General features: G+C 43.1%; 1 protein-coding gene across 1 annotated transcript; it reads right to left on the minus strand.

Annotated features, from left to right (window-relative positions):
* Positions 1-540: 540 nt before the first annotated feature.
* LOC311104317 (uncharacterized protein) lies at positions 541-5,461 on the minus strand. The gene is made up of 7 exons (XM_084146131.1): positions 5,084-5,461; positions 4,858-4,956; positions 4,148-4,207; positions 3,900-4,005; positions 3,421-3,692; positions 2,196-2,382; positions 541-1,381 (listed from the first exon to the last, which is right to left on the minus strand). The coding sequence occupies exons 1-7, from the start codon at positions 5,198-5,200 to the stop codon at positions 1,215-1,217; spliced, it is 1,008 nt and encodes a 335-aa protein (XP_084002257.1). The 5' UTR covers positions 5,201-5,461; the 3' UTR covers positions 541-1,214.
* Between the last annotated feature and the right edge of the window lie 11,597 nt (positions 5,462-17,058).

Here is a 17,058-nt window from a genome sequence, read left to right on the forward strand (position 1 = left end):
GTGGGATAAGAGAGTTAGCATAGGGGTGTATTGATTATGGAGCATATGTGGTTCCCACGCCATCCTTTGTTCCCGGTGGAAGCCTCTCTGTTGTGGGTCTTTTGTGGGGAGCACAGCTGGTGAGTGAGGACCAGGCTGGGTTCCTCTGAGGGCCCAGGGAAAACTCCTGTTCATCCTGGGGCTTCAGGAAGAACACAGGTCCTTTTGAAAGACAGCTGAATCTTGTGGCCAATATCTGGGAAAGTTATTGGTCTCCAGTTACATTGGCATGATTGTTAGGTAATAATTAGGGGTTAATTTTGATGCAGCTCACAATGTAGAGTAATCATTAGAAAAAGGTGGGTTAGATCTCTTAATTTTAAAATAATTTCAATGTTATGTTTTATAAGATACCGTAGTTGTAAAAAGCAATACATTTCTAAAATGTCTTGAGGGTATTACTGCTATGATAACATGACACATAACTATCAGTTCTAGTTTCGCCCAGTTCTGACATAATAACGTTAAAAAAATTTGAGATTTAAAAAAGCACAATGATGCTTTTGGAGAAAAAAAAACAGTACTTTTTTATTCAGCAACATTGTAATTAATTCAATACTAAGGCTAGGTTCATTTCACGAGGTCAATGACAATACTGTAAATCAAACTGAAGTGACACAGAGTGCAGCGCAGCTTTGCTGACGGCTATGTTGTTCAGGACTTCTGTTACGACTTCTCTATAGAGCACCGACTGACTGCTACCTCTTTCACAGAAACAAGAGTACTAAACTTGGTAACAAATCACTTGCCATCTACTAGGCCTACTACTGCTGGCCGGCTAGCTGGCTAAGGCTTGAGAACGATGCCAGAGGGCAGAGGAAGAATAAGCTACAGTATCATCTACAATAACCTGAGCAGTAACTAGTCCTGATCAGACTGGAGCCAATAACACTCCCCCTGGAATGATCACATTGTCAGACAAATGGACTCCTCCCTCACTAGCCTATTTCTCTCCTAGCCCAGAGACATGGCTGGGAAAGGACAGACAAACAGATAGACTAGACTGGTGTTGATAAGGCTGCTCCATTTTGGTTCACAGCAGTTTTTACGTGAGTCTCCCTCTCATAATGGCACTTTAACCTGGACAGGGGCGGGGCACTTCACTCCCTGGGTGGAACAGGGGGCGGAGACTACTTTCTACACCTAAGGGGTGTGGCCCCGCCGAGCCCCACCCCTTAGGTGTAGAAATTAGTCCCCGCCCCCTCAGACCCGGCCTCTGGCTCCGCCTTCACGGCCAGATAAGGCTTCTTGCGGAGCCGCTTGGCTTCGTTCTGCAGCTTCTGGCGGATGTAGCCCTTGATCTCTGAGTCCGTCTTCCCTGGGAAGTAGTGCTGCACCACCCCTGTGGGTGAGAGGTCAAAGATCAGAAACCTATAGAGATGTAAAGTTATCATTACTTGGAAATAACCCGTTTTTTCATTGCCATTGCCATTGAGGGCTTCCACCATTTTAAAGTAGTCAACTGGGTGGGGATTCCTATGGGTTGGGAGCGATCAGCCAATGATCAGAGCATTGTCTTCTCAAAATTGTTTTGCCTAGTTTGTAAATGGCTTTAAGCTATATCACCGCCATCTTGTGGCCACAATAAATGAATGACAAAAATCTTGTCATTCATTTATTGGTTCAAGACTCCAGCACTGCAGGTGGCTGTAAATCACCAATATTAGCTTTAGACTTTTTTTCAAACATCAAAATTATCAACATCTTTAAAATGGAGATATCCTCAATGGCGCTGCCCATGTTGTCAGATGCCATAATGGCACAGATACAACGTTGAGATCTCTGTACATCTCTATGCCTGTCCCAAGATTACCGTAGTCTATAAACGACAGTTCAGGTCCCAGACAATGGCAGATTTTAAGTCAAACGGAAATAACAACACTGTTACATTAGTCATTTAGCAGACACTCTTATCCAGATCGACTTACAGTCACTGCATTCAACTAACTTTAATAGGAAAGTATGAAGTTGATGTGAAAAGTATTTCCATTGTAGCATGAGGTAAGTGTGGGAAGTGAGACATGTTTAACTGCAGTATGGGGGTGTGACTAGCTGTTATGAGGGCGTGTGACTAGCTGTTATGAGGGAGGGGGTGTCTAGCTGTTATGAGGGGGTGTGTCTAGCTGTCTCAGGTTGCAGTAAAGACGAGACCTTACTTAGTATTGCCTGGATCTCGTCTGCAGGCAGGGCAGGCTTGGGTTGGCCCCTCTTGTTGTTGACGATGCCGGAGATAGAGTGAGAGGCCAGGCAGTCCCTCTCATAAAGGCCCCGGAGCAGGTCGTTGGTCAGCTTCTGGGCAGTTGTCCCCGTGTTACAGCGGTCAAGCAGCTCCGCAGTGATGAACTGTTGGGTATAAGACATTAGGTTGCATCTTCAAAATTGTAGTGGCCCATCCCATTTTAGAGATACAGTGGGGTCCCTAATTATTGGCACACTAGATAAAGATGAGAAAAAAAGACTGTATAAAATAAATAATACAAATACTGAGCTATATTGTATGCTAAAAAAATTGGTAAATTATATTAATATATACTAATACAGTTGCTCAGAGAAAGAGATAGGGGTCCAAATTATTTTGCTTCCACTGGTCCTGGGGCCCTTGTTATGGTCAACGGCATCAAGAACTTTACCCAGTACCAGTATTTTTGCCAAATACCTGGTTGTCTCTGCCAGGAGGTTGACACTTGGCCAAAAGTGGATCTTCCAGCAAGACAATAACCTCAAACACTAATCAAAATCCACAAAGAAATTGTTAATTCACCACAAAATCAACATTTTGCAATGGCCATCTCAGTCTCCGAACTTGAACCTCATTGAAAACCTGTGGTTTGAATTGAAGAGGGCAGTCCATAAGCACAGACGAAGGATATCAAAGATCTGTAAAGATTCTGTATGGAGGAATGGTCTAAGATCCCTCCCAATGTGTTCTCCAATCTCATAACACATTTTAGAAAAAGTCTCAGTGCCGTTATCCTCACAAGGGACGCGTGCTAGAGTATTGAAAACAGAGGTGGCAATAATTTTTACCCCTATATTTTATTGTATTACTTGTTAAACAAAATCTCTTTCTCTGAGCAATTGTATTACTATAACATAATTACATTTGCCAATTTTTTGGCATACAATATAGCTCAGTATTTGTATTATTTATTTCATACAGTCTTTTTTGCTCATCTTTATCAAGGGTGCCAATCATTATGGACCCCACTGTATATTGACATTCTGCTATAAGACCAAGAACAATGGCCTTTCAGTCAACTTCAAAGAAAACTTTTGCATATTGCTTGACATCAAAAGTGACTTCTAGTACAGTTTTTAACCTCTCCCGAAAACGTTTGATATATATTTTGGATGTCAAAGACACTTAAAGGGGTTCATCACCTCCTGATAGAGGGGTGGTCCGTTGATCTGAGAACCCCCCTCATGAGACCTCGGAGGGTGTCCGTTCTGGTGAGGGTGGGGGTGCTCTAGTTTGGCAGCCCAGCACCCGTTCAACACCCCTGGAGAGGCCAGCAGAGCCGACGTTGTCATGGCACCACTCCTCACCAGGATCTCAGGCATGCTGGGAGATGTAGTTCTCCGGTCCGTGCTGCTCGACCACACCTCCGTCCTCTCGATCAGGGCCTCCAGGTTACGTGCCAACTTTCCACACGCTAGCATACAATAGCATGGCAGTCATTAGCATGAATCCCACAAAAATCCAAGAGATTAAAGCATCCTGGGTTGCTCTTAGGCACAGATCTAGGAACAGCATACCCTCCCTGACTCCTGACCTTAATCATTATCAGGGGAAATAAAAAAGTGAACTTAGATCAGTGTCTAGGGGCAACTTCCTCCTACTCCTCCTGCCTGGCCCTCACCTGTGAGGCATCTGATTTGCTCCCTCAAGCTGTCCATCTCTCGCTGCATGCTCAGCACCATGGCAACCAGGTCAGCCTTTGAGCATGACTGTAGGTCTCCAAGACCCTTTAGAGACATTAAGAAGTCAAAAAGTCATACATAGACAGTCTGAAACGCTGTGGCCTAAACCACATGCACACACTCACACACACACGCACGCACTCACACACTCACACGCACTCATACACACTGCCATCAGCCAGTGTACCTCTGCCATGAAGTCGCCATCCTCGATGCGTTCGACACTGGGGTTGTCTGACACTAGTACCTGTTTGGAGATAAGAAATCAGTCATATAAGTTGTCTCACTTGTATGTAATTGTGGGTCAGTCAGTGATTATTTTTTATTTTTTATTATATGATGTATAGTTGGATATGGTCAAAATCATAACATCAGAAAATCCCAGGGGTAGACTGTGATGATGATAAAATATTGTTCTTCATAAATTCTTGTCTTGCCAAAAAATTCATAAAGTTTCATTGTCAAGCTATGATTCAGCATCCTTCCTTAATTTAGGAGTAGCAGCAACATGTTACTTGTTGCTGTCTTGGCTTGTCGTTCTTTTCACCACCTCCCCTTGCCAAAGGTTTGTGCTTTCCTCTCCTCCTCTCTCTCCATCATTGAGATCAATGGCTGCCCCCACCATGCCTCTCTCTCACATCAGCGCCATTATGACAAAACACCGCTGAGAGGTGAATGCTCTCTGTGTCACTACTACTACAGCCTTGTGGCTTCCAAGTTATAAACCCTCAAGTGAGGAGGTGGGGTGTTATATTACTAACGTACAAATAGGATTTATGTCGGTCGGTCAACATGCGCATATGATGCCACCATAATGAGCAGACGCGTGCCAACCCCGACAGATTAATAGAGAAAACTTTGTCCCCAAAATATTATATGATAAGAGTCGACCCAAACCCTCGTTTTCAACTTCTGGAGAGCGGTGTTGCATGGTGGATTCTCTTCTCCGTTCTCTTTCACCGGGTGTGTGTGCTTTCTTCTCTTCTGCAGTCTGTGCTGTAATAGACAGCCCGGGTAGGGTAATTAGCGACATAAATCGTGAGCGACAAATACTCGCCCCTCACGGAATGGGCAGCTACTGTATAAAGACCAGACTACAAATAACCATTAAACGTTTACGTACACATAGAGGCTGGCTGTGCGATGTCGTGATGTCAAAGTCTTCATATTTAGGGTCTTCCTCCTCCTCTTCTTCATATTCGAGGTCGAAAATGCGCTTTGCTATTGTTTTCCTTCTCATCTTTCTGCCATTCTCCTTTTCCCCCGCTGAAACAGTGGCTGCTTCTTGAACATGCTGATCAATACACTGTGGTCCGCTCCCCGACTTTCGCGTCAATGCTGGGTAAGCACCCGCAGCAACCGTGGCGCGGGGAACAATATTTGTTACAGTTGTCCTACTTAGTGTACTTATTGCATCTAATTTAGTAGAACTGTGTTTCACACACTTGATTTAAGCTGTTTTGCGGTGAAATGTACCGTGGCATGACATGGCAACATTGGACAAAGCCTGCTCAAGATGAAAGCAGAAGTTATAGCTTTGGGCATGATCATGACTTTCAAGTGCATTTATTGTATAATTATTTAACAATTATTTAAATGGGAGGGTTTATTCGAAGGGCTAAAGTACACTATGTGAATTTCAATTGCATTATTAGGCTATAGCCTATAGTTTAGGCTAGGCTACTGTCCCTTACGAAAAACCACATGAATTTCACATGTGATCTTAAGTGAAGTGATAACATGTAAAAGCAACATGTGATAACATGAAACTATACATGTGAAAACATTTGAGCACAAGTAAAAACATGATCTCATGAAATAAATGTGACAACATGGGGATGCAAAATGTCAACATGTTATACCATGAAACTACACATGACAACATTTGAACGTTTTTCACATGTGGAAATGCAATTCCACATGTAAGAGTTAGATTTTCATTTGAAAATTGTTCATATGTGAAAGTGCACATTCTTTTTCACACGTGAAAATGCAATTCCACATGTTAGGTTTCACATGTAAAATGGCAAATGTCACATGTGAATCTGCAATTCACATGTGACGTGAAAACATGTTAACCTCCTCACATGTGAAAAGTTGGTGTTAACACATGAACTCTATATTGAATACATGTGAACATATGGTTTCACATGTGAACAACTGACCTCACATGTCTCTTTTGTTTTCACATGAACATTCCAGCTCAATATGTGAAAACATGTATTTCACGTGAAACTGAAAATGTCACGTTTTTTGTTGTTTTAAGGGAAGTAATTCAATGGTATGGGGATTTTAAGGAGGTTAAGTGGTACGCTGTTCAGCTAAAATGTGTAAAAAAAAATATATATTTAATCAATGAGAATATGATTACATTTGACATGATCACTTAGTACTGACTTTTCAATATAACCCCACCTGGGATTTAAACACATAACCTCTGGATTTGGGTTATGCTGATCTGTCTGCTGTGCTAAAAAGTCTATAGCATTATCTGAAGTCCCCTACACATTAATTAACTATAATACATCTCCGCACTTGGCAAAAGTGCCATCTGCACTGCTGTTTTAGTTATCAGTTAATCTGACAATTGTCTATTAATTGATTTCATTGACTAACAGTGCATTTGGAAAGTATTCAGACCCCTTGACTTTTTCCACATTTTGTTACGTTACAGCCTTATTCTAAAATTGATTAAATTGTTTTTTTTTTCCCCCTCATCAATCTGCACACAATACCCCATAATGACAAAGCATAAACAGGTTTTTAGAAATTTTAGCAAATGTATTAAAAAGAACAAACGGAAATAACACATTTACATAAGTATTCAGACCCTTTACTCAGTACTTTGTTGAAGCACCTTTGGCAGCGATTACAGCCTCGAGTCTTATTGGGTATGACGGTACAAGCTTGGCACACCTGTATTTGGGGAGTTTCTCCCATTCTTCTCTGCAGATCCTCTCAAGCTCTGTCAGGTTAGATGGGGAGCGTCGCAGCACAGCTATTTTCAGGTCTCTCCAGAGATGTTCGATCAGGTTCAAGTCCGGGCTCTGGCTAGGCCACTCAAGGACATTCAGAGACTTGTCCTGAAGCCACTCCTGCGTTGTCTTGGCTGTGTGCTTAGGGTCGTTGACCTGTTTGAAAGTGAACCTTCAACTCAATCTGAGGTCCTGAGTGCTTTGGAACAGGTTTTCATCAAGGATCTCTCTAAGCTCTGCTCCGTTCATGTTTCCCTCGATCCTGACTAATCTCCCAGTCCCTGCCACTGAAAAACATCCCCACAGCATGATGCTGCCACCACCATGCTTCACCGTAGGGAAAGTGCCAGGTTTCCTCCAGACATGACGCTTGGCATTCCCGAGTGGGCTCCCGAGTGGCGCAGCGGTCTAAGGCACTGCATCTCAGTGCTTGAGGCGTCATTACAGACTCCCTGGTTAGTTTCAGGGCTGTATCACAACCGGCCGTGATTGGGAGTCCCATAGGGCGGCACACAATTGGCCCAGCGTCGTCCGGGTTTGGCCAGTGTAGGCCGTCATTGTAAATAAGAATTTGTTCTTAACTGACTTGCCTAGTTAAATAAATAAATAAAATAAAAAAATCAGGCCAAAGAGTTCAATCTTGGTTTCATCACACCAGACAATCTTGTTTCTCATGGTCTGAGAGTCCTTTAGGTGCCTTTGGGCAAACTCCAAGTGGGCTGTCATGTGCCTTTACTGAGGAGTGGCTTCCGTCTGGCCACTCTACAATAAAGGCCTGAGTGGTGGAGTGCTGCAGAGATTGTTGTCCTTCTGGAAAGTTCTCCCATCTTCACAGAGGAACTCTGGAGCTCTGTCAGAGTGACCATCGAGTTCTTGGTCACCTCCCTGACCAAGGCCCTTCTCCCCCAATTGCTCAATTTGGCCGGGGTGGCCAGCTCTAGGAAGAGTCTTGGTAGTTCCACATTTCTTCCATTTAAGAATGATGGAGGCCACTGTGTTCTTGGGGACCTTCAATGCTGCAGACATATTTTGGTACCCTTCCCCAGATCTGTGCCTCGACACAATCCTGTCTCAGAGCTCTACGGACAATTCCTTCGACCTTAGGGCTTGGTTTTTGCTCTGACATGCACTGTCAACTGTGGGACCTTATAAAGACAGGTGTGTGTGCCTTTCCAAATCATGTCTAATCAATTGAATTACCACAGGTGGACTCCAATCAAGTTGTAGAAACATCTCAAGGATGATCAATGGAAACAGGATGTACCTGAGCTCAATTTTGAGTCTCATAGCAAAGGGTCTGAATACTTATGTAAATAAGGTATTTCTGTTTTCGCTTTGTCATTATGGGGAATTGTGTGTAGATTGATGAGGAAAAACATTTATTCGATCCATTTTAGAATAAGGCTGTAACGTAACAAAATGTGGAAAAACTGAAGGGGTCTGAATACCTTCCTAATGCACTGTATCTCAGGGTTTTCTGTATCGTTGTCTAATGTTTTCTGTATCGTTGTCTAATGTTGGTGGGGTATATTATTATTTTGTTTGAATGTTACTCCTGAATCACTATGATGAATATAATCGTTTTTCTTGAGTGTATTGTACAAAGCTGAGATTTACCTTGAAGTCCAAAGTGTAGGAATATAGGTGAAATCAGTCATTGACACAGACATGATGGCGTAGCAGGAATACTGGAATGCTGTGAACCAAGAGTTTGTGAGAAAAAATCCCAGTTGAGGACATGTTGAATAATAATGACTGTATAAATAAACATACACAATGTATGTCAAAGTGTGTCAAATAAGTAAGTGGAAAACACTGGGCTATTTTGTCATGTTCCGGGGACATCCTAAAGACTAGTTTTTGTTTGCAGGGCATCATGTGAAGATTTTAATCCACGTGAAACTTCGTGTGAAATATCATCCCATGTAAAGTGTTCCAAAACAACATGGTTTCACATTAGGAGTATTTTACTCCTCTAATAGCGGAGTAATAAAGGCCTAGTTCACTAATTTTGTCGGATTTTTATATATATATTTATTTATCGGGGGTGTTGTAGCACCCACAGCACTCCTACTTCTCGCGGCTATCTCTACCTGTATTGTAATTGTGTATTGTATTTTACATTATTGTATTGTACTTCTGTATTGTAGAGGTCCTGTACGTGGCTCAGTTCATAAGAGCATGGCACTAGCAACACCAGATTTGTGGGTTCGATTCCCACTGGGGTCACATACCAATATGTGTGGACTGTTATAATTTTGGATAAAAGTGTCTGCTACGTAAATGGCTGGTATTACAGTACTGTGTTGGCCAATGCAATTTTTGTAAAGCTAAAAACAACGGCAGCAACTTCATTTAGGATACATGATTACTGTATAGGGGATGCATTTCTTTCTGGTTTTGTACTTTCTGGATCATTAGTGTGGCTTGCGACACTTTAATTTGCGTATTGGTATTTTATTTTGTTGATATTGTATTAGTGCACTGTAGGAGCTAGAAACACAAGCATTTCACTATAGCTGCTGTAACATCTGCTAATCTGTGTGCGAGACCAATAAACGTTGATTTGTCACATACAATACATCTCTGGTCTTGTCAATATGTGATTTTTTAAAAACTTACTGTGTAGTAAAATCATGATAGTCATCATCATAGTAATACATTCGAGTATGTATCATACTTTTTATGTTTCTACTTTACAGACATACATTTTCATTATGTAGTTCTCAAAATCTATAGTAGACATGTAAAATCTATAGATTTACCAAACAATTAAGTGATCATCAATTAAGAGCCGTCGGATTAAGTAATAGTCAAATGTATTTTAACTAAAGAGAAGATAATCATATCAAAAGTAACGTGAGCATTGCATTGTGAAAGGCAATTACTCTATATGAACATGGATTACAATGTAAAACATATTTCTAGATGAAACACTGTTTAAGTTTGGTGAAAAAGTGACTGTATGATTTTGTGTGTAGTACTTAGTCAATTGAACATTTGCTTAAAGTTTTGTAACAACTGCCTTTTTGATGATCTGTTTTGAGTTTTGTACTAAGAGTTATGAAAATGTACCACATACTTGTGAAAATTGCACCAAAGTGATAAAAAAAATCCACAGGCACATGAGCTTTCAAAAGAGGAAACAGATTCAGGGATCAGAGGAGTGCGTGTGTGTGTGAAGACTGTGTGTGTGTGTGTGTGTGTGTGTGTGTGTGTGTGTGTGTTTGGCCCCATAATGTAGGTTCTCATATGAACTCTGTCCAGTCATTTTAGGTACCCCTGATCTGATGGTTGCTATACAAATAGACACTTTCTGGAATCAATTTATTAAATTGGAAACAGATCACTATCAGTGGTTCCTCTCCTTAAAGAGCTAAACACAATGGCACCACAATACTCTGCATCAGAGTTCCCTTAATGGTGATGTGTAGCCAATTCCTGGGTTGTGACTTGTGACCAGATGCACATTGTGTGGTTTATCGAGAGCTTTTCATGGTGTCAATGTATTCTTGGTGTTTTCTACCCACTGGGCAAAAATTGGTTGAATCAACAGTGTTTCCACTTCATTTCAACAAAAAAAAAGTATATGTGATGATGTTGAATCATCGTGGAAAACTGATTGGATTTACAAAAAGTCATCAACGTAAGAATTTTGTCTTTTTTTTTCACCCAACTTTTAACCTAAATCCAATGACATGGTGAAATGTTTTGTTGATTTCACGTTGAATTCATGTTAGTTGACAACTCAACCAAATGTAAATCCAAACTAGACGTTGAAATGGTGTTTGTGCCCAGTGGGCAGTGACTCATAATAACCACTGAAAGAAACAATATGACCCATATCTTGTCTCCTGATGTGCAATATTAATCAATAGCCTTTTCATTAAAGTACAGTTCATTCCTGATATCCTGATAGTTCCCCTTTGTGTCCTTCTAATAAAATGTTTGTAGAACTTAATCTCATCGTGAGATAAGATGTAAGAACTTATATAAAGTGTGGCATTGAACTACGACATGGATGTTAACCATAAAGGAGCTACATAAATGTAACAGTCCCTTTCCCTTGTAGTAATTGTGTTTCAGATAGCACAGGGCGGCTCCCCCTAGGAATAACCTATTGATTCATCCACTGCATATTTTTCACACTTAAGTGGGTCTGACACTGAAAAAGGATATATATTATATAATATTGACGTCTAGTCTTCTCTCTGAGGAACATTTGCCTGCAGAGCACCAGCAAGCCATCAAATCTATACTCTGCCTCCTGTCTTTGATGGAGAACAAAGAGAGAGTGAGAGAGAGAGAGAGAGAGAGAGAGAGAGAGAGAGAGAGAGAGAGAGAGAGAGAGAGAGAGAGAGAGAGAGAGAGAGAGAGAGAGATGGAGAGAGAAAGAAAGAGAGAGAGAGAGAGAGAGAGAGAGAGAGAGAGAGAGAGAGAGAGAGAGAGAGAGAGAGAGAGAGAGAGAGAGAGAGAGAGAGAGAGAGAGAGAGAGTGAGAGAGAGAGAGAGAGAGAGAGAGAGAGAGAGAGAGAGAGAAAGAAAGAAAGAGAGAGAGAGAGAAAGAGAGAGAGAGAGAGAGAGAAAAAAAAAGAAAGAGAGAGAGATAAAGAAAGAGAGAGAGAGAAATAGAGAGAGAAAGAAAGAGAGAAACAGAGAGAGAGAGAAAGAAAGAGCGAGAGAGAGAGAGAGAGAGAGAGAGAGAGAGAGAGAGAGAGAGAGAGAGAGAGCACACAAAACACACAAAGCCAACCACAGCTATAGCTTGTTGCTTCACCTCCCTCCTTCCCATGCAATCGCACTTCTTTTTAGAAGCCGATCTCCGCCAAGCCAGGTGACTGGCCCCTGCTCAGGGCCCTGACTGCCCCACTCAGGGGTGTCCCTATTGACAGCTGAGGAGCCAAACACAGATTACAGTGATATTAGAAGGGCCAAAGTGGGGTTCAAAGGAAAAAGTCATGTTTATCAGGCGGCGATAAGGTTACACACGGAACCTTTCCTCCGGAGTGAAATTGAAACTGTGGCCCCATGCCCCTGGAGATAATAGAAAAATGAAAGCTCCATCCAACAGAAGCAGGACGTTTTCCCTCCCTCCCCGGCCTGGCCCCCATTATAGATTGATAGAATGAATGTGGCCATAAAGAGAGAGGCTGGACTTTGACATTGAGTGGGTTTTGATTGACCAGACGGGGGCTTCAGGGTTGAACTTTGACCCCTTCCCCCAGCAGTCCCGAGGGCTGTAAATTATTTCTGATGAACAGAGCCAGTGGTGGCCGAGGTGGACACACACAAACAAGCTCATACAAACACACATTCACATGGGATCAGTGACCACTGCTGAGGCCTAGACACTCACACATGACACACACGCATAGAAACACACACACACACATACAAGAACACATACAAGAACACATACATTACGCATGAATGAAAGAAGTCATGCTGATAGACATAACACAATCCAACGTAGATGTATCTAATAATTTGCTACTCTCTTCCTGTATTTATATCTAGTGTGTGATTGTGAATCAAAGAAATGTGAGTCTATTTGTTTCATTGTGCTGGGCATATGTGTGTGATCGTAGCTTATATCTGTATGTGTGCCTGGATGCCTGTGCTTCTCTGAGTGTAGCATGAGTGAGTCTGTGGCTACCTGTTGTTTGTCAAGTCCACAGGCCTACCGCTGATGGACAGGTTGAAGGCTAATGTTTAGAGAACGTTCCACGCTCTGTCTCTCAGATCAGCCCCCCCGCCGTGCCGATTTTTCCTCTCCGCTGACGCCGTTTTGTTCGCCCCTCATGAATATGCAGCGGCTGATTCCAGGGGAAAAGAATGATTTCTGGGAGAAGCATGCTCTGGCCATAACTAATACTGACACAGGGTATTATGGGACAATGCTCTGGCATTCTGTGTCCCAGGCATGGCCAGGCTGTGAACAGTGAATGTCTCTTCCCGAGATACAAGTAGAGGGAAAGGCCTCAGACATGAGGAACCATGTGGAGAGCAGGAGCTTCAGCTGCACAGCAGCCCTTATAAAGATAGTATTTTCTATTTCTCCAATGGGACTAACGCTGTTTGAAAATATATGGAGGTATTTTGGTTGAAAATGTATAGAGAAGGTTTGGTTGAAAATGTAGGGAGGTAGTTTGGTTGTACATGTATGGAGTTAGTTTGGTTGAAAATGTAGGGAGGTGGTTTGGTTGTAAATGTATGGAGGTGGTTTGGTTGTAAATGTATGGAGGTGGTTTGGTTGTAAATGTATGGAGGTGGTTTGGTTGTAAATGTATGGAGGTGGTTTGGTTGTAAATGTATGGAGGTGGTTTGGTTGTAAATGTATGGAGGTGGTTTGGTTGTAAATGTATGGAGGTGGATTGGTTGTAAATGTATGGAGGTGGTTTGGTTGTAAATGTATGGAGGTGGTTTGGTTGTAAATGTATGGAGGTGGTTTGGTTGTAAATGTATGGAGGTGGTTTGGTTGAAAATGTAGGGATGTGGTTTGGTTGGCCAAGGTGCACTATTGTGATAGCTGTGAGCACAGTCATATAAAAATACTATATGGCATTGTATGGCCTTGGTATAAATCTGAAGAGAATTTAAATTAATCTGCTGAATTGATTGAGACTGAGACTGGATTGACCCCAAAACGTGCCAGATACAGTACATTACTACAAATGTCTTAGACAGGTTAGCCATTGTGTCTTCAGGTGTCTGAATAGTAGCATAGTTTTGGGTGCTTTAGTTGTCCAGATGCCATTCACCCCGCCAAAACCCTGTCAGCCAGCCTGTCATGTTTTATGTCAGCCATCTTAGCCTCTATGTAAAAAGCAGAGTCCTTTTTTCCTCACCCCTCAGTGATGTCACCGATGGGAGTTTCACCCCTGTTATATCATTTGGCGCAGGTCACTGCAGAGTCCGGACAGCGGGCTTTTTGCATGTGCTATAATTCACAGTGTGACTTTGATGATAATAGCACTAATAGTGGTGTGACAGTGACGGATGGGGCAGAGCGACATTAGAGGCCTACAGACTGACCCCTGGTCCAATCAGAGCACTTCCAGGTTAAAAGGCTTCTACTGCCCACCAAAGGCCTTCCGCACTGTGAATGAATGAGAGAGAGAGGGGGGGGGGTAGCTGGGAGGTTCAATCAAGATCCCTTAGTCAGGACTATAGACAATAGACACACACACACACACACACACACGCACACACACCAATTCCTTCAAACACCATCCATTCAAATATAAATTATTTTCCTATTAATCGGAATCCACATCACCACCATAGCTAACCAAAATGCAAAGGCAAAAACATTCCCTAGGCCCAAACCACACGTTTCAAAATCCCTGAGAAAATCCTGTTTTGTTTACCGCTTGCCAAAGCGGTGGTCTATGACGCCTGGCTTTTGGTTGGTTCCCCTCTTGATCAGAGAGGGCGCCTCTTCTGGAGCTCTGGTGGGAAAGTTGCGCTGGCCGACCAGGGCCATGTGTTTGACATTAAGCCCAATCAGGCTGGGTCTCATTTCTGGTGAGTGCAGAGAGATTAACAGGCAGGCAGATCCAGCGGGTGATAGATGGCTGGGCCTACTTTCCAGTGGGCGGATGGAAATCAAACATCACGACAGAACCATGGGGGCTGTTTGCTTTATTTGCAAGGCCCGTCAAGGCCCTGAGATTTATTGTAAGCGTACGCGGGGTCTTGATTAGCAGAAACACGGCTCTGCGTCGAGAGAGAAAAAAAACCCACGGTGGGATGTGTGATCTGTGTCAGTTGTAGAGGTGTATTTGTATTCTTGTATGACATAAACGTGCGTTCCAACCAATGGAGGTTGGATCCTTTACAGTGCATAAGTGGAAAGCTGACGTGGGGGTAAGAGAAGACTAGAGACAGCTCCAGCCTCACACTGCTGAGTGCAATTAGCATCATTTCCATCATAAATCTCTCTCAGCCCTCCGCCAGTATGGCCTCACACACTGATACTAATGCCTGCTTGTACTTACACACACGGAGGTCCATTGCCTTGAGATGTGCCAGTAACTCAAGCTTTCAATCAAATCTTCCACTGACATCAGCATAGACTACATATTAACGAGACATGTATGCATCGATGCCAATAGAAGATTCACTTGACAGTTTGGGATACTCCGTGACAATCAAAGTCAGCCGTTTCATTACGTGCATTTACTATTATGAGCACGTCTGACATAAGTCAGGATTTTGCTCTTCCTTCAGGCGTGAATATGTCCTCGACTCTCACTCAGCCTCACACACTCCTTCATGTAACTGCCTGCCTGTGCTTTCCTCCATGGTTCTCCTCAGAGGTCTCACTATGTCAACCTGCACTCTACGGCCTCCTGTCCCATCCCGTCCTGCTCATTGATCCTCATCCCGCTACCCTGTAGCTTCTTGCACATTAAATCCATTCTAATATCATAACAGGAGCCTGCTCTGCAATTAGTTCAATTAGAACCCTCCGCCCCCCACTCCCCCAACGCCCATTAAACACTGGACAGTCCTCTGCTCCTCTACCACTCCGACGCTCTTCCATTGATCCCCGTCCATCCTCCGGTCAGCCATAATCCCCGACCACGGTCCCCACGACCATAAACAACCACGCTAGACCGTGCCTTGTCAAAACCCTACGGGGTGGCGGAATTTATTGGATCCTTAAAGGTAGGAATTTGCGCAGGGGAAGGAGAGGAGGCCAGCGGAGTGGGCAACATGGCGGACACCAGTGTGGGCTGCCTAGCGTGTCATAATTCAGCACCTAAGAGCCAGAGGCCCCGGGATGAAGCGTGGTTGGCGGATTGATTTAGTGTCACGGCAGGTCTCGCCCCCTTCATATGATTATGTGCCTTATTAAGTGATCCGCTGAGTGTGACAGGTTGATGTTATTGAGGAGCACCCACTCACTCAATCGTCTTTTTTTATCCACCAGTGTATTGGCAGTAGCTTTCTTCTACCTTCAGTCACATCTCAGGTCATCCTCTTTCTTTTCAGGGAGAAACATTGGTTGGTCGTTGTTCCATTTTGTGGCGGCCATTTTGGTCTCCAGCTTTCCAGTGTTGGCATGGCCTCAAGGGGACTTGGGAGGCAGGCTGTGTTCGGTCACATCAAACCTGGAGGGGTTATTTTTGCTGAGCTTGTACCTCTATATGTAACACAATACCAAAGGGTCTTTGTCACCCATTCGTGCAGCATGTGAGCCAATTGAAATCTTTAGTATTTAATGCTATCTGTTGTCCTTCAAGTGATTCTCCGATCCATATCTAACTCTATCTTTCATTAAAGAAACATTCAAGTGAACAGTTTAGATGCAGTTAGTTAGAAGAAAAGGGAGCTAAAGAAATAAAAAAGACGAACTCGAAGAAGAAGTCGTCAAAGCCTCAGAGCAGAGGGAGACTTTTACTGTCTGTGGTGGCTGATTCCTGGTACCCGCTAGCCACTCATGGCATCTGATTTCCTAGAAGAATAGAGCAGTTCCACCCAGAGCGAGTCAGCTGATTCACCAGTTAGCAGAAATAGACAAAGCACACAGTTGAAAGTGTGTCATCCATTTTTTTACATTGAGTGAAGAGGCTATATGCCAAGCACAGTACTTAAGAATGAACATCCTTGGGGCTGCTTTGTGTACGTCCAACTTTCTAAGAATCTCTGAGTGTCTGAATGTAGTGTCATGTCCTGAATTTGCCACAGTGTCTGCTGTGAACTCTTCTCAAACACTTACAGAGAGACCATTGTCTTTACAATTTGCAGGACTAATAAAACATGTGATAACAGTGTCATGCTGTATATGTATGCTCCTCCAGACCAGTGGTTAATCTGACTCTAAACTCACTATTCTCCCAGGAGGGCCTCATGGGGATCTATGTGGCCCTGTAACAATCTCCAAAGTTATGTAACAGCCTGGACTACTGTACCCTCTCAATGGGGACATCTTCATTCAGCAGGTGTGTAACCTGGACGCTGTGTAAAACCTTTCTCTCTATCACTTTTGCTTTCCCTCTCAATACTTTCTCTCTGTCGCCAACACTCAGACAGCCCTCCACCGATTTCTCTGCCCTATTTCCCAAGGAGAGAGAGAGAGAGAGAGAGAGAGAGAGAGAGAGAGAGAGAGAGAGAGA

The sequence above is a fragment of the Coregonus lavaretus genome (genome assembly GCF_964263955.1).
Source record: "Coregonus lavaretus genome assembly, chromosome: 28".
NCBI lineage: Eukaryota > Metazoa > Chordata > Actinopteri > Salmoniformes > Salmonidae > Coregonus > Coregonus lavaretus.

Coding starts and splice junctions, on each gene's coding strand:
- LOC311104317 (XM_084146131.1), bottom strand. CDS start 5,200: ATGAGAAGGAAAACAATAGCAAAGCGCATTTTCGACCTCGAATATGAA. Junction 4,208..4,857: donor TCCAGAAGTTGAAAACGAGG/GTTTGGGTCGAC, acceptor ATCTCCAAACAG/GTACTAGTGTCAGACAACCC. Junction 1,382..2,195: donor CGAGATCCAGGCAATACTAA/GTAAGGTCTCGT, acceptor TCTCACCCACAG/GGGTGGTGCAGCACTACTTC.